Source organism: Mytilus californianus, unplaced genomic scaffold, assembly GCF_021869535.1.
Source record: "Mytilus californianus isolate M0D057914Y unplaced genomic scaffold, xbMytCali1.0.p SCAF_13, whole genome shotgun sequence".
NCBI classification, from domain to species: domain Eukaryota; kingdom Metazoa; phylum Mollusca; class Bivalvia; order Mytilida; family Mytilidae; genus Mytilus; species Mytilus californianus.
The window spans coordinates 42,126,677-42,145,760 of NW_026262615.1; the positions used below are offsets into that span (position 1 = coordinate 42,126,677).

Sequence of the window (19,084 nt, forward strand, 5' to 3'; positions counted from 1 at the left end):
AAAGAACAATTGCTCCTTAAAGTGGTAAATGTCAAATTTATCATCAATCACAACAAGTACCGTATGCATATATATTAGATACATGCACATCATAATGAACATGACTGTTTTGTGTACTATATTTCAAGTTGATGTGACCAACTACACAGCAAACTAAAGGAGAATGGGGGATATCCCCCATGAGAGATGTTGACCTGAATTTGAAAATCTTTATTATATAAACTGAACCCCTAAAAACAGGCATTCAAATGAGTTGAAAGGTATTTTAGCACATACATACTCATCCAAACAATATACAAGTTGATTAAAAACACTTATGACAATATTAGCTCCTCTTCGCTTAAAATCCACCATGGAGAATTTGAAAAGTTGGCAGGTATGCATAATTTTTGGTCATGGGGAGTCCAACAATGAGAAGAAGTTTTATTGCTAAATAATTCATCATTTCAGTCTCCATGACATCAAATTTAGATTATTTTTTAAATCTTTGCTATAGAACAATGACACGTGTGCTCAGTTGATGCAATACTTTACAACTTGATGCATCTTTGATCTCACCATTTTTGAAAATGATGAGTCTAGGACTCATGGACTCAGCTGAGAACCCTGAAACTACCTTAATAAATTGCTTCGCCGAGCACAGCTGGATACGACCGCAGAGATCCAACCCTGAACAGTTGGGGCAAAAATGGACACAATATTCACGCTTGATACAGGTCTGAATTTGGATTGTAATTAAATATTTGACACATAATAGGTTTCTGAGACAGAATAACTGTAGTCAAAGAACTTAGAATTGGTTATATGATTTTAATTTATATTCAATTTTTTGCTTTTGTGCAATACACTATGCTGTTGCAAATTGACCCCCCCCCCCCCCCCCCGAAAAAAAAAAAAATATTGAAGAAAGTTTTCTTTTTTAAATTCTGAAATCTAAATGTTGAGAAAAAATTGTCCCCCCTGCCCCCCTCACAATTTCTTTTTTACATCCCCTATTTTTCAAAAAAAAGATATGGTCATAATCTCAATTCAAATTTCCAATGGAGTTTGCAACCATAAATACCCATTTAAATATATCATAAAAGTCTTAAAATAGAAAAGGACATACATAATCATGGCTAAAATTAATATTTCTTAATCAGCATTTTTAAATATTAACTTCTAAAAATAAATTGACAGCTAATCATCTCAAGACAATACAACATTTCTTTATACATAATTTAAAAGCAGTGTAAGGGAGGTAATCTAAACATAACATTGTACTTTTTTTTAATTGTCCATTAACCAGGAAACCCTTGTTTTTCCCCCTTTTTTGCCCCTAATTCCTAAACGGTTTGAGCCATAACCCCCCAAAGCCAATCCTAACCATCCCTTTGTGGTATGGAAACTTGTGGTATAATTTCAGAGAGATCCATACACCGTTTCACAAGTTATTGTCTGGAAACTAGAAAAATGCTTATTTGGGCCCTTTTTTGGCCCCTAATTCTTGAACTGTTAGGACTATAATCCCCAAAATCAATCCCAACCTTCCTTATGTGGTTATAAACCTTGTGTTTAAATTTCATAGATTTCTATTTACATTTACTAAAGTTATTGTCCGGAAACCAAATGTCTTCGGACAACGCTGACGAGATAACAATATACGATTGCAAAATTTTTTGTGGTCGTACAAAATGTCATATTATTATGAACCTACATACTGAGTTTCAAGTTGATGTGACCACAACTTAATAGTAAAGTAACTTAAACCAAGACTTGAACTAGATACAGGACAAACGGACAGACAAACAGGAAAAAATAATGCCCCCTCTTATCAGAGGACAAAAACACTTTATTCATATTAAAACTAAAACAATGTCAATTTTGACCTTTTTATTCATTATTTTATTATAAGATTCCTCTCTTAACATTTTAAATCTGTGAAGATAGTAATTAAACCGTACAAGCTGGATTGTATCAGTTTTATAAAAAGAGTTAATTTTATGATGCTGATAGAAATTACATCAGATTTACTACTACATGTACATTGTACAAGTATTGTCAAGTGTTATCATACTTCATTAAGTACATGGGAATTTCTATTCAGAAATGACTAACTATCAAGTCAGTCTAGATTATTTTGTCTATTTTTTTCAAGTTCAAGAAAGATAACTCTGTCAACTTTCGTCTTCTTCCTTCTGTTTTATGGCAAGATATTCAGAATATTTAATCTTTCTTGGAATAATATCTGAAAAAATAAATAATGAATACAAGGCATTTTGTAACACATTTTAACTTCAATTATTTAATACCTGGATTTATAGACCTTTTTCTCGTTTGCAACTATATTTAATAAAATGCTCCGCTGGGGCGCAGCTTGATACGACCACAGAGGTCGAACCCTGAACAGTTGGGGCAAGTATGGACACAACATTCAAGCTTGATACAGCACTGAATTTGGATTGTAATTAAATATTTGACACAGCATAGGTTTCTGACACAGAATAAATGTGGTCTAAGAACTTAAAATTTTTTAATTTATCTATTCAAAGCATATCATTATTATTTGCTTTTATATATAAATCAGAAATGACCAATTTAAAATGGAAAATTTTAAAGAAAAAAAGGAAAAAAAAATCCCCCCCCAAAAAATTTTTTGAACCCCCTTATGATTCATCACCCCCAAACTCAATCCCAGCCTTCCCTTTGTGGTATGGTACCTTGCAGTACACATACATGTGATGGACTGTGAAACTAAGATCAGGAGTTTTGGAGATTAGGACTCAGATCAGGATGTTTTTAATCGACATAAATTCTGTCGTAAATGTAACCGTGTGCTGTAGAAATTGTCTGTTAAAGTGTGTTTTCTTCAACTTTCCATCCGAATGTATTATGTTTATAGTACCTTTGTACTTATAAATTTTCTCTATCTTTTTAAACTTTCAACTTGTTCAATCTAACATTCTTCTTTTTCAGTATGTTCTTTTAATTTTTTAGGTCATATCTTTTTTATCATTATTCATTGCAATCAGAACATTTGCTTATCTATCTGCAAGTAGATCTTTTATTTTTATCTTTATGCAAGTAGATTTTTAATGCATGATAAGTAACACATTCAAACTGTAATCATGGGTCATAGTTGTTATATAAATTTCAATTTAAGCCTTGAAAGGAAGTATAGAACCCTCAAATAATTTTCAAATTATTATTTTTTTATTTGTCCAAAAACATTTAAAATCATTTAATTACCATCCTTTTATGATTATTTGTTCAATTTTTATTTCATTTATATTCTTTTAAAAATTTACATTATTTAAAGGAAAGTAACTTAAAACAGGATAAATCAAGGGAAGTAACCCAACATTCATTTTAAATAAACAAAGTTTTATTACACAACGGCAGTTAGCCTGAGGTAAAAATCGTTTATTACCAGTATGTTTGACACCCAAGGTGACTAGTGGGGCCATATAATTATGCATGTTAATTGATTTACAGGTAAAATATAACTTCAGTAATGTCAGTTACACCAGATATGTTGGGCTGAAATTTTTCATTCATGAAATATTTCATACACGGGTTTTTTTTGTCTTCAACGAGAAGTCGGGAGGAGACCCCTGAAAACGGGATTATTGTACTCCCGTCGGGAGGTTCACATGTATGAACTGTACAATTTCAGAGAGATCCATACACTTGAACACAAGTTATTGTCTGGAAACAAAAAAAATGCTTGTAAATTTTTGGCCCCAAATTCTAAACATTTAGGGCAATTACCCCCAAACTCAAACCCAGCTTTCCCTTTGTGATATGGAACCTTGCAGTACAATTTCATAAAGATCCATACACTTACACACAAGTTATTGACCTGAAACTAGAAAAATGCTTGCTTTTTTGCCCTTTTATGGCCCTTATTCCTCAAATTTCTAGGGAATTACCCCCAAAATCAATCCCAGCCTTCCCTTTGTGGTTTGGTACCTTGCAGTACAATTTCAGAGAGATCCATACACTTGAACACAAGTTATTGTCTGGAAACTAGAAAAATGCTTATTTTTGGCCCCTTATTCCTAAACGTTGTGGGCAATTACCCCCAAAATCAATTCCAGCTTTCCCTTTTTGATATGGAACCTTGTAGTACAATTTCATAAAGATCCATACACTTACACACAAGTTATTGTCATGAAACTAGAAAAATGCTTGTTTTTTTACCCTTTTTGGCCCCTAATTCCTAAAATTTGGAGGCAATTACCCCCAAAATCAATCCCAGCATTCCCTTTGTGATATGGAACCTTATGGTACAATGTCAGAGAGATCCATACACTTACACACAAGTTATTGTCATGAAACTAGAAAAATGCTTGTTTTTTCCCCTTTTTGGCCCCTAATTCCTAAAATTTGGAGGCAATTACCCCCAAAATCAATCCCAGCATTCCCTTTGTGATATGGAACCTTGTGGTACAATGTCAGAGAGATCCATACACTAACACACAAGTTATGTCTGGAAGTTACAAAAATGCTTATTTTGGGCCCCTTTTTGGCCCCTAATTCCTTAACTGTTGGTACCATAACCCCCAAAATCAATCCCCACCTTCCTTTTGTGGTATTGAACCTTATGGTAAAATTTCATAGAGATCCATTCACTTAAACTGAAGTTAGAGTGCACGACGACGACGACGCCAACGTCATACCAATATACGACTACAAAATTTTTTTGCGGTCGTATAAAAAGCATGTTTGCGTACTTTTTAGACACTTTTTTTTTGTATTGTGGACGACTTTATATTTTGACCTTAAATTATTTTCTTGTTGTTGCATTGCTGTCTTACTGATGTATACCAACATATCTTTTTTAATCTAAGTTTTGCTATATTTGAGTAAAGAACTATGTAACTATTGTCTTTGCATTTCTTTGCAATAATCTTTTAGGAATATGCTGCACCTCCAGCACACTTCAAGAACATCCGTATTAATTACACCGTATGTAAGAATCCTGGGTTTTGATTGGTTGATAGCCAGTGTATTTTTCACCAATTTACTTTTATCAAATGAATATCGTTCATTTTTAAACAGCGCTGGGGTATATGCAAAAAGGATATGCCTTTTTTACCCTCTCTGCCGTGGTATTTGCCAAAAAATACTCTATCCGACTGGACGCTTGTAATGTCACGATCATCAATGCTTTTTATGTCACGATCATCAATGCGTTTTGAACGTTAACATTCGGTGTAATTAAACAGATATAGCATGTTCTTGAGGGGTATTTGCGAAAAATACCAGTCTTGAGAATGAATTTCCCTCGCCTTACGGCTCGCAAAATTTAACATTCTCTTGACTGGTATTTTTCGCAAATACCCCTCCTTAACATGATATATCTGTTCATAGGAACGCTCCCAAGTTGCAATCAAAATGTTTACAACAGGGTAATAACTAAGAAAAGTACATGAGTCCTAACCTTTTAGTCATAAAACTTTACTCGGTACTCTGAGTACAAAATTTGTGCTAAAAAACACCAAATATAGTCTTTTTGGTTGATTTCTTAGTACGAGTACAATAATTGTACTCAAAATGTTTAGGACTAAATTAAATTGAAAAATAAATTGTAACCTCGCTAAATCAGAAATTGCCCCATTGTTTTGTCCAGAAGACTTAAATGATAAGCAGGGTTCTCACTAAGTAGTTTTGAAGGCGAGTCCAGGAACTCATGAATTTTGGCTGTGACCAGTCCAACAGTGAGAAGATGAAACTTTGTTGCTATATAAATCATTATGCCAGATTCCATGACAATAAAGAGCAAGGAAATGACATCAAATTTAGATTATTTTTAAGGTTTTGATATAAAAATGATATATATCTGCTCAGTGGATGCAACATTTTACAATCTTGATGCATCTTAGGACTCACCAGTTGTAGTCAGGACAGATTTTCATGAGTCCAGGACTCATGGAATCACCATAGTGAGAACCCTGGATAAGTTATGGTGTTGAATATATGTTTATTTTGATATTGAAATTTTTTAGAACTATGGAAATTAACGAGTATTTGGACACATTGTACTTAGTTAATGTACTTATTACCTTGTTTTCTTATACAAATTTACAAAAACTAAAAGAAATAAGGACATTGCTTCATGTACATGATATATACCATCTCTTTATTCTTATTCATATTCATTGATATTGAAGGGCTACAATCTGACTGAAATTCATGAAATACAGAACCTGTGTCCATGCTTCCTATACAAAGATCTGATAACAATCTCTTCTACTTTCTGCTTTTAAGAAATTTCAGTATCCTTTATTTTTGTTGTAAGCTTAGGAGCTCTGACAAATTGGAGGCAAAAATTTCATTTTCTGATGTAATACTTACCAGAACAGAGAGTAATTGAATCTAGTTCTCCACACTTGCTCCTCATTTCTGTTCAGTTGTTTGTGTGTCATGCGACATATAAACGACTGAAAGAAAACGAGGAGCAAGTGCAGAGAGCTAATTTTAATAAGATTGAGAATGGACTGTTGTCAGATCATTGTAAGCCAAGTGTTGACACAGGATCTGTGTTTTAATCAGATTGGAAGCATTACAACAGTCAAGGGTGTAACTTAAATAAGTTATTAGAGAAAAATAACATACATGTACATTTGTTATTGTGGGCTAAAAAATCAAAAATCTGTGATAACATATGTATGTTACATGTTTCAAAGGGGCAATATACATCCTTTATTTTGTTAAATTGTATACAAGTTCTTTTGATATTATAATTGTCTTTATGTATACTAAACTTTAGAAAGATATAACAGTCCATAGTTTGCCAATCATGCATAGTACACCCATGTTATTACACGTTACAGAAAATATATGCCTGTAATAACTAAAGGGTGTTATTACAGCTTTTCTACATCTCTTCAAAGCCTTTTCTCAGACACATATCACAATGTATTTTAATTTATTGTAATAAATAATGATCAGAGCATGTAATGAGGTTCTGCAAACTTCCAAGTCATTCCCAAGTGTCTCATATAATAAGTTACATGCCTGTAATAACTAAGCCTTGTTATTACAGCTAAATTTATCACTTACATGACTTAAAAGCCTTGTCTCATTGATTTACCATGGTTGATCAAAAATGTATTAATTGAATGGGAAAATTAGTTTTCAAGGCTTTGTATTAAGTTACTGCGTAAGTTTCAAGAATTCCCACAAGTGTCCACTGAAAATGAAAATTTTTATGATACATTTAACTGATAACAAACATATGTTACTACAGATCAACAAAAAAAGAGTAGACAACTCATGAAAGTATCTGTAATAACACATGTATGTTATTTTTCTCTAATAACTTATTCAAGTTACACCCTTGACTGTACAAGGGTGTGGATGGGGGTTTACAGAATAGAGAATAATGGGCAAAAACAATAAAGAAAAATGGACCAAAAATAAAAAGAATAGAGAATAATGATGAGCTAAAATATAAAATCAAAGCATCGTCGATGTTGTGATCCAGCCATATTCATAGCTAGTCTGATATTCTTTTGACCATACTTTTTTCAATATTTTTTTCTCTTTTCACTTCCAATCTTGCTGTTAAATTTCTATGTTAATGCCTACAGGTAGGGATTTTCGCAATATTGATGCAAATAATGATATATATATTGATATTTCAATTTTAGACTCTGTCAGATTTTTTTTATAAATATTTGCAATTTAATGGTACTGACATGAATAGAAAGGGAAATCGTCAAACAAGTAATATATTTTTTTTATATGCCATTAATAATAACTGGCTTAATAATTTCCAGAAAGAGGCCTTGGAAATGCACTTTCTCAACAACAAAAATGAAAAAAAAAAATAACTAATTTTTATCTAAATTGGTGTTCATTCTTCATTAAGAAAAAATACATTTCCTGTATTCAAATTTAAATGTACAAATACCTAATGCTGAGATATTTCCAATTACTGTTAAATAGCAATATAATGGGATATAAATGTAGAACAAACAAATAATTTTTATTGCAGAAAATGCTCAGGTAAGAGTTATGCATGTGTGTAAGATGTGCGCATGTGTGAAAAAAGAATGTCGTGTTTTTTTTCTCTCCTTCAAAAAATAATTTACTAAAGGAATATGAAGTGTTTTCAAATGGACTTATAGTGATAAAATATGACATTTTACAAAAGGAACATTAGTTATTCTTTATGAATTCAAAAAAAGGAGAAAAGAAGGTTAGAAAAAGGAAAAAATCAAGTACACAAAATGTGAGTGGTGAGAATCCAAACAAAAAGACAGTGATTAATACTCAAAAGTCCTCGTCAAACGTAAACAAAACTAAGAGAAATGTAAACAAAAACAAAACAAATGAATACTCGACCAATAATGTAAATATGGCAACATTTAATGTTCCCGTCTACGATACCCCAGTTACACAAAATAGACAGCAATTTCAACCTTACTCATTGACGCAGCCAGTCCAGAATCCAAATTTTACTCAACAATCTCCAAGTTCCCCGGCCGTTGGTTTTTACACCAGTACTCCACAGAATATAAACTCTGTTATGCAGCCAATGGTGAATCCTTATTTAGACACAAATTGTAAACTAGACGATCTTACCCAAAAAGTTAATATGATATGTGACAAATTGTCAACACTTGATGAACTTTCAAAAAAGATTTCTACATTTGACAGAACCGTCCAAAATTTAGTAAAAACTGTAGAAAAAGTGTCCAAAAGAGTTGATGATGTTGAGCAGGGTATGAATTTCATAAACGAAAAATTTGAAGATGCGAAAAAGGATGTGTCAGATGTCAAAGGTGCATGTGCGGTAATTCGAGAAGATACTGATTCTGCGAACGAAGCTATATTTCGCTTACAAAAAGATCTCGATGAATTGTATACAAGACACATTGACTTACAGACGAGATCAATGCGAGAAAATTTAATTTTTACCGGAATACCGATGCAAGATAAATTTGAAGAGTCAGAGTCGACTGAAAAAGTTCTAGAGAAATTTATGACTGAACAATTGAAATTATGTCGAATAGCTGAATACGACCGTGCCCACCGTTTTGGTAAAGAATATGTCGAACGATTCCCCGATGGATCAGTGAAATTCATGACAAAGCCAATAGTTTGCAGATTCCGAAATTTTAAAGAAAGGGAATTTGTGAGAAAAGCTGCAAGTGAATTGAGGGGAACTCACTTCGGTATCAGTGAACAATTTCCTAAAGAAGTTAACGATAAACGCAAAGAACTTTGGCCACACTTTCAAGAAGCCCGTAGACAACGGAAAAAGGCTTTTTTCAAACGAGACCGCCTATTCATCGAAGGAGTTGAATGTTGCCCATCCAAGAAGGATGACGAGAAGAGAGATGATGATGTACCTCGACGACAGTACAACGAGCAAGGTGCACGACCAAAAAAGTTCACACAAAAAGACAACGACCCCGGACGACGACAAAGGCGCAATACACCGCATTAGGATAACCGTGGAGGAATAGAACACGAAACCGTTAAATCAGACGAGTTATTTGACACTTGTGACTTTCATTCAAATTGTAATAGTTTTTCTGTAGATATAGATAAACCCTCTAGCAATTGTTTTAAACTATTATCCTTAAATGTTTGTGGTATAAAAAATCGATTACTATATCCTGAATTTAAATCACTGTTGAACACTTATGATATTGTCTGTTTTACAGAAACTAAATTAGATGATTGTGATGTTATAAACTGTGACGAATTTATTTTTAGTTTTAAAAATAGACATAAAATTACAAGCCATAGGTCTGGCGGTATTGCTCTAGGCTACCGGAAGTGTTTGGATAAATGTATTAAGCCTTTTGATACCGAATGCAAATTTGTGTATTGGTTTTCTGTTGACAAAAAAGTTTTTGATCTTGATGAAAATGTTGTTTTTGGCATTGTTTACATACCCCCTGTTAATACAAATTACACATCAGAAGAAGCTTTTAACGAGATTGATGTCGAATTCCAAAGATTTTCCAAAAACAGTAAATATATTGTACTACTTGGTGACTTTAATAGTCGCACAGCTAATTTGCCCGATTTTTATGTTGAAAGTTCTGCCGATGAGTTTATTGTCCAACATTTTACTGATCAATTTGATTATACTGATGTACATATACTAGATAATTTGAATATACCTAGAGTAAGAAATACTCCAGATGATGTAGTTAACGGCTTTGGTAGAAAATTATTAGACTTTTGTAAATCTAACAAAGTGTTTATACTAAATGGAAGAGTAGGTCAAGATGTTAATGCAAAACCTACAAGTAGAAACAATAGTGTTATTGATTATATTATATGTACCTCACATTTTCTACAATTTGTAAGCAATTTTGAAATTGGTGAGTTTTCTAAACTTTTTTCTGATGTGCACTCACCTTTATCATTGCAGATAGATTGTAAATCCTTGATTAAAAATAATGTAATTGAAAATAATTTTGTACAGCAAAATATGATTGGAAAATGGAATAGTGAAAAAATAAATGAATACAGAAATAATATTGATACAGATAAAGTTGATTATGTTATAAGCAAGCTGAATACTTATAATGATAAAGAAAATATCTCAAAAAATGACATGAATAATTTGGTACATGAAGTTTCTGATATCTTGATTGATTCTGCAAAACTTACTTTTGGTACAAATATGTATACTAAAACTATGTTGCGTAATTCTAAGAAACAAAACAACAAACAATGGTATGATAAAGACTGTAACAAAGCAAAGAAAGAATTAAGAAAATCACAAAGACTTTATAAACACTATGGGTCAAATGTTTTTAAAGAAAGATTGCGACAGAGTGAGATATATTATAAGAAAGTGATGGATGAAAATATTAAGAAATTTAATGCAGATATGAGTGACAATATGAAAAAAATGAAAAATAAAAATCCAAAAGAATTTTGGAAATTGTTTAATAAGGGACATCAAAGAGAAAAAAGCAATATATCTATTGGAACATTATTTGATTTTTTTAAAGATTTGAATAAGAACAAGTTTGAAGATGAATACATAATTGAAAATGATGTGAGTTCATCTTATGACGATGACACACTTAATTGTGTTATTACACGAGAAGAAATTTTAAAAGCTGTTAAAAAGGCGAAGAATAATAAATCGCCTGGGGCAGATCAAATCATTAATGAATACATTGCTTCATCTCTAGACAGTATGATTGATATATACATAAAATTGTTTAATCTTATTTTTGATACGGGTATATTGCCGGAAGCCTGGCTTATTGGTAATGTGATACCAATATTTAAGAACAAGGGGTGCAAATTAGATCCAAAAAATTATAGACCGATAACTTTATTGTCGTGCTTAGGGAAAATATTTACATCTATTCTTAATGACAGGTTGGGTTTATTCGTTGATGAATTGAATATATTAAATGAAAATCAAGCTGGCTTCCGACATGGTTACTCTACTACGGATCATATTTTTTCTTTATATGCACTTTTTGAACTTCTCATTGTTAAAAAGAAAAAGCTTTTTTGTGCTTTTGTAGATTTTGAAAAGGCCTTTGATTTTGTACACCGTAATTCTTTATTATATAAACTCCTTTTGAATAACGTAAAAGGAAAGTTTCTTAGAGTTGTTAAAAATATGTATGATGATGTTAAATCACGTATTGTACATAATAATAATTTATCTGACATGTTTGCTAGTGAAATTGGTGTTCGACAAGGGGAAAATCTTTCTCCTTTGTTATTCTCTCTAAATTTGAACGATTTGCAGCAGTATTTAGAAAATGTTAACATTAGTGGTGTACAATCTTTAACATTGGATATAGAAAATGAACTAAATATATACCTTAAACTGTTTGTATTATTATATGCCGATGATACTATTTTACTTGCTGAATCAAGTTCAGATTTACAGTTACTTTTAAATAATTTTTCACAGTATTGTAATAATTGGAAATTAAGAATCAATGTTAGCAAAACCAAAGTTATGGTTTTTACAAGAGGAAGAATATCAAATAATTTGAAGTTTTATATTGAAAAAGAAGAAATAGAGATAGTTAAACATTATAAATACCTTGGTGTTATTTTCTCTAGAAATGCATCTTTTTTCGAAACTAGGAAATATTTACGAGACCAAGCAACTAAAGCTATGTACAGTGTTATCAAGAAGAGCAGATTAAACCACTTATCGATTGAATGTCAACTAAATATGTTTGATAAAGCTGTTGTACCCATTCTTCTATACGGGGCTGAAATTTGGGGATTCGAAAATTTTGATATACTTGAGCGAGTGCATTTGAAATTCTGTAAGCACATTTTAAAACTTAAAAACTCGACTCCAAGTTTTATGATTTATGGAGAACTTGGGAGATACCCTATTTCTTTATATGCTAAACTACGAATGATCAACTTTTGGTGTCGCCTTCTTGATAATACAAATGAAGATAAATTATCCTGTATACTTTATAAACTATTATACATTAATTGTAACAATTATGGTATTGGAAATAAATGGATGTTATTTATTAAGAAAATATTTGATGAATGTGGCATGTCAAATGTATGGCATTGCCAAGATTATTTTAACAAAAAATGGATAAAATTAAGTATTGAGCAAAAGCTAAAAGACCAATTTCGACAAGACTGGTTTGCAGATTTACATCAATCCTCGAAAAGTTTATGTTATAGAATTTACAAGACCGAATTTAAATTTGAAAAGTATTTATCGATTTTGCCTTTTAATTTTTTATATACTTTGTGTAAATTTAGATGCGGAAATCATCGTTTGCCAGTGGAGACGGGAAGGTGGCAAACTATTCCGAGATCGGAAAGGTCTTGTCACCTCTGCAGCTCTACAGATATTGGCGATGAATTTCATTACATAATGTCATGCAATTTTTTCAACATAGAAAGAGAAAAATATTTACCACATTATTGTAACAAAAATGCTAACATTATTAAATTTAATCATATATTCTCATCTGAAAATGCTGTTGAACTAGAAAAATTGTGTAGATTTATACGATACATATCAGTGAAAGTCTGTCCTCCTGGTTAGAGGAACTGTAATATTATTATATTGTTATTTATTTTCACACATGCGAAACAAAATATGTATTATATATGGACTCTTATTTTCTCTGTAGCTATGTACTAGTTTATGAGAATAAAATCATTCATTCATGCAATTTGGTTATTGTTTCAACCAAATTTCTGATAATTGTAACTAATTAATTAGATCTTGATTATTGACTTATGTCAGATGATAATGATCGACACTCATTTTACAACTGAAATAAAATTTGCTTGCATTTTTTATACATATTTTTACATTTTTTGTCTTTTCTTTGAAAAAAAACACGTCTGATTAATCATTCAGCTAGCTAGCAAAATTAACAGAATATTTTAATGTAGCGTAGATCAAAATAAATAATACATTTGTAGGTTTACTATTGAGGTCAAGAATGTGTGTATTCATTGGTGTGTAATAAATTGTGCCTATTTAATTATGTAACAGTTCATGAGATATTAAATGTGGTGAATTAAGACTGGGATTGTTTCCAATTAATACTTACACCTTTGAGTGTAATTATTTGAAAATCATGACAGTTTATAATCATACTGACTCTTACTTGCCTATGGAAAGAATTGGAGTAATACCATTTCAAAAAAGTGTGGGAATCAACTTAGATATATTAACACACATGTTGACCTAAATTTCATAGAACAAAAACTTACACAAGCATAAGATAATAATATAATACTTTCAAAATTGTTATCAAGTGATTCAATTGATGTAAAAAATACTTTTTCAAAATAATTCATAAATAGTACCGGTAAATCATTACAAATTTTGATTAACAAAGGGACTATATGCAAGTGTACAATGTATATCTAAAATAAAAGGGTTGTTTGACCAATCTTTTCTTAATTTAAGGGCAAATAACATGTCAAAAGTTGGCAGTTGATGATTAAAATGGTAAAGAAAGTTTCTGCAAGTCATAAAAACATGTAATTAGTTTCATGACGTGTCTCCAACTTAGTATTCTGCACCAATCTCCAAAAACAGAGTGATCGCATAGATCCAGCATGGCTGAATCAAAAATAGAGGATAATGGGCAAAAAGTATAAAGAATAGAGAAAAACAGCCTAAAAAATTAAAGAATACAAAAATGAAGGTCCACTGTCCAGACCCTCAATTCTGTATTTGGTATACAAACCTTGTAAAAACTGGAGTACATCTTCTGAATTGACCACTTCAGCCAGGTCTTTATAGTCTACACTGTTTTTACTTTCATTTGTTTCTAATGAGATCATAGCTAAGTTCTGTATAAATAATTCCTGAAAAATCAATACATTTAATGAAGATTTACAGGTTATCTTAGAAATATTACTTAAATACAAAATGACAAACTATAACATGTATAAAATTAAGAATGTAACCACACAAGTTTTTTGGAAAAGGCTGAACTTCTAAGAGTTAACATGGTTAATGCAGAAATCAAAATTTCTTTTGAAAAAGGTCAAAGGGCCACTTAGGGGAATAATTTTGTAAAGCCCAAATTGAGCTAACATCATGAACATAGTCAAGTATTTTTATTTATAACTACAGTTGAGCTTAAATACATTACATCATGTACATGAAGCTTGAATAAGCTTGATTGAGTTTTACAAATTTGAAATTATCTCCCTTTGACATTTTTCAAAAGAAATTTTAGTTTTTGCATTGACTGCTATATAACATGACTGGCTAAGGATTGATACATAGCAAATATAATTTCATTTGATAAATCTGACAAAAAATTTAAATAAAACAATTTTTATACCTAAATATATCAATTCAAATTGAAAATGGTTAAATTTGGGAATGTAATTATTATATATTATTATAAACATGATAAATTATGCTTTAACTTTTTGATTTTAACTTTTTCTGTTCCTTGGGTAGAGTCCAAGACTACAAAATGAACAAGACAAATTCTATTTATGTTACTTTTTGGATAAGAGGTAATCAGGTATCTTATTTACTGGCTGGGGGAACAAATGGGAATTTATGAAAATTTGTCAAAAATAATAATACTTTATAAATACATCAGTCACCTGAAAATAAACATACATAAATTAGTTATTTGGCTAGAAACAAGTGCCTGTGGTTGAAGCCCATTCATAATCTTCAGGCTTTCTCTTGGAAGACGTGACACCAAAGTGAAACGGACTCATTTTGTTAGAAAATGTCTAAATGATTATATGATTTGTCATGTGACTTCTCGCAACTATTTATAACCTTGTGTTTCAAAGAAATACAAAGTTAAAAATAACTTTTATCACTCGTCGGCAAGGTCAGGGATGAAGCATTTTTGTCTCGCCTTGACGGAGTCAAAAAGCGAGACATATGTATGCTGTTTCCAGCATCGGCGGAGGCGTCAACAATGTATTAGTTTGTGATTAGGTCTAGTTCATGGTGAACCACTAGTAGTAGGTCGATGATATTTGGTATGCAGTTGTATTAACATTGGCACATCTCATTACCATGGAGATTATTTGGCCCCGCCCCCTCAGTCAAGGTCTATTGACTTTGAAACTTTGCTTAGTTTACATGTATTAGTTTGTGATTAGGTCAGTTTATGGGGAACCACTAGTGGTAGGTCAATGATATTTGGTATGCAGGTGTATAAGCATTGGCATATCTCATTTCCATGGAGATTATTTGGCCCTACCCCCTCATTCATGGTCTATTGACTTTGAAACTTTTGCTTAGTTTTCATGTATTAGTTTGTGATTAGGTCAGTTTAAGGGTAACTGTTAGTGGTAGGTTAATGACAGGGTAGGAAACTCACTGGAAATGTCTACCAGACCACAGGGCTGGCTGCATAAAAAAATTACCTGTCCTGATCAAAATTTACCAGCCCTGAAAATTAATGCAATAAAAATCCAACCCATTTTCCTTCAAGATTCTAAATTATGATTTTGTGTTTTGAGATGTTTTAATGACTAGAAGTGTTATTAGATAAACTTGAGGATTTTTTATGATGAAAATGACTTATGACTGCTTTTGTAAATACACACTCAACAAGACTTACAAGTGCACATTTAAGCAGACACTGCTAAGCCTAATGACCATTTGTTCAGAAGCAAGGTGTGATTTCATTTTTAGAATTTGGGGTGGGCACTGGGAGTGTTAGTTTGTCTTCAGTGTAATTCAGCATGCCTTTGTTTGTACCTCTGTTCCACAAAATTACTTTTAAGCAAATAAAAATAAAATTTTGGTTTCATTTATAATTTTATTGCTCCTCATTTTCACAATATTTGAAACTCAACCACTCGAACTCCGTTTTCCAACCAGGAGCAATTGTCCGCTTCCTCTTAGACTGATTGTACAATTTATTTTTTCTGTTGAGTCAACAGCAATTCACTTTTTCGGCGACGAAAGCCCAAGTACTGTCGTAAAGACATGAGTTTACCAAAACAAATTTGTACTTTCGATTTCCTCTAATATATATTTTTTATTTAATAAACGTGATCGCGATTGGACGATTCGATACCAACTAGCCAATGAGTGCGGATCTTACAAACAACAGGTATCACCAATTTCCCTGCAGAAATCGCGTGGAAACACATGGTAGTAAAAGGTTAATTGGCAGTCATGAGTCTTACGTGCTGTTATGAATGGGGTAATACTGAGAACTCATTCCAAAAATAGAAAAAGGTAATCCCAACCACCTGCAAAAAATAGACCGTCCACCGGACTGTTGAAATTAAATTTTTGACCGCCCGATTGTAAAATAGGCTGTCTCGGGCGGGCTATAATTTCCAACTCTGTCAATGATAATTGGTATGCAGTTGTATAAGCATTAGCACATCTCATTTCCATGGAGAATATTTGGTCCTTACCCCTCAGTCATGGTCTATTGACTTTGAAACTTTTGCTTAGTTTACATGTATTGGCCATGGTTTGTGATTAGGTCAGTTCAAGATGAACCACTAATGTTAAATCAATGATATTCGGTATGCAAATGTATTGGCATTTGCAAGATTCATTTCCATGGAGATTATATAACCCCACCCCCTAATTATGGTTCATTGACTTTGAAACTTTTTCATAGTTTACAAGTTAATCATGTTAATGTTTGTGTTTAGGTTTGTTTAAAGGGAACAACTTATGAAAAGTCAATGGTATTTGGTTTGCAGTTGTATTAGCATTGGCACATCTCATTTCCATGGAGATTGTTTAGCCCTGTACCTTCAGTCATGGTTCATTGACTTTGAATATTTGCATAACTTACATGTTAAAGTATTAATTGCTATTTTTTAATTTCAACATTTGCATTATCAAAATAACAAATAGGCGAGACATATCTCCGTGTTAATAGTTTATTTTATCTCAATTTCAATAATAATATGGCTTAAAAATGACGATACAGATGGTTAAAAAGGTCAGCAAAGATCATTTTTATTTCCTTTAAAATCGAAGGTCCTTCGGTGTGTGTGTAACCAAAACGAAAGTCCGATTGCAACAGTGGAAGGTCATGGACCTCGGACCACCGCTAATTTGAACCCCTGCATTTTATTTTATTAATTTTGATTCTCAACTTTAACATCACTAACATAATGTCAAATTAAATATTGAATAATGCACATAAAATGTGAAAACATGAGAATAGGATTAAATTTTAAGTAATTTAAGGTTCATCATAACCATGATAACAAATGGACAAATATGGCCGTATTTTCACCTCAAAAACTACTCTGTGTACAGACTTACCTGTGCAGTTTGGATAGTTTTAAGGCCTGGCATCCACTAGATATATAAAAGTTAAATTTATTTTTCATATCAGAAAGATAAAATCGTTTTTGGATTTTGATAGGCATTTTTTTCCCTTCCTGCAGAAGGTGTAAAAATAAACAAACACCTAAATTGCATTTGATACTGTCCACTCAGTTTCTACCTTTACTCACCTATAGATGTGTAGATATCTATTGTCCATGCCAATCAAGGACAATCAATACAATACAAACCAGTTGTTACCTGAGAGGGAGCATCTCAAAGTTGTATCCCAACTTAGTTAATTTTTACACCTTCTGCAGGAACGAAAAAAAATGCCCATCATAATCAAAAAACGATTTTATCTTTCTGATATGCAAAATGAAATTAACTTTTATATATCTAGTGGATGCCAGGCCTTAAAACTTTCCAAACTGCACAGGTAAGTCTGTACACAGAGTAGTTTTTGAGGTGAAAATACGGCCATATTTCGTGATTTGTCCATTTGTTATGATGAACCTTAACCGATTTTATTGTTTTATTGTGTAACATTACTGTTTTTTTTTAGGGATAGTGGTCTCTTTTGGTGTTCAGTTGTGTTCGGCGGTGTGCGGTGGTGTTCGGTGGTTAAAACATCGACCCCAGGGCGAACATGTAATCAGGGCGAACGTACCCGATACCGCTAACTACCGTTCAAGGTATTTATTTCAACTGGTTTTAAAGAAATAAAAATATATCTCTCTTACAGTTGCTTTGCCTGTTAAATAAAGGGCTTCCTGACTGATTGCTGCAACATCTGGGGAGCTCTTCATTATCGTTCTCACACGAGATAAAGGCAATGAGTTTTTATCCTTTGACTCTGACATTTTTCAATTTTCCCTCCTTATGGTGATTCCCGAAAGTTTCCGATATGGAAATGATTAAAAGTAAGACTTTATATTGGGGCGAGTTACAGTGGTGACTGATGTATAAATCGAGAAGAAAGAACATTTTATTGAACTCGGCATATAATAAAACAAATAAACCCATTAATTGTTTTTATTCATAATTGATATGATCTTTGAATAATTTCAATATATGATATCCCAGGATATGATGCTGCTTTTGGTGCATTGGCAACACATAGTTAATTTTTATTATGTTATATTCCGTATTTGATCTACTTTTAATTATACTCCGACTTTTTTTATTATGTAATATATTAGAACTATTATATGTGTCCATCATTGTCCTGATTTTTTGCCATGATTTTCCTTGATTAAAAATAATAGTTATCAAAACTTATTTTATCTTATACTTAGACTACTGAGCTCTAGTTCAGTATAAAATAAGGCCTGAGAAATGGTATGATTGACAATGAGA

General features: G+C 32.0%; 1 protein-coding gene across 1 annotated transcript; it reads right to left on the minus strand.

The window, feature by feature from the left end:
• Positions 1 to 1,857: 1,857 nt before the first annotated feature.
• LOC127723702 (chromatin accessibility complex protein 1-like) lies at positions 1,858 to 18,623 on the minus strand. Its single transcript, XM_052230452.1, has 3 exons — positions 18,469 to 18,623; positions 14,181 to 14,301; positions 1,858 to 2,227 (listed from the first exon to the last, which is right to left on the minus strand). The coding sequence occupies exons 1-3, from the start codon at positions 18,586 to 18,588 to the stop codon at positions 2,157 to 2,159; spliced, it is 312 nt and encodes a 103-aa protein (XP_052086412.1). The 5' UTR covers positions 18,589 to 18,623; the 3' UTR covers positions 1,858 to 2,156.
• Between the last annotated feature and the right edge of the window lie 461 nt (positions 18,624 to 19,084).

What these genes read in the sequence shown, in the direction of transcription:
- LOC127723702 (XM_052230452.1), bottom strand. Translation starts at nt 18,588, where the DNA reads ATGTCAGAGTCAAAGGATAAAAACTCATTGCCTTTATCTCGTGTGAGA. An exon ending in ATTTAACAGGCAAAGCAACT is followed by an intron (nt 14,302 to 18,468) that starts GTAAGAGAGATA and finishes TTGATTTTTCAG; the next exon opens with GAATTATTTATACAGAACTT. An exon ending in TGTACTCCAGTTTTTACAAG is followed by an intron (nt 2,228 to 14,180) that starts GTTTGTATACCA and finishes TTATTTTTTCAG; the next exon opens with ATATTATTCCAAGAAAGATT.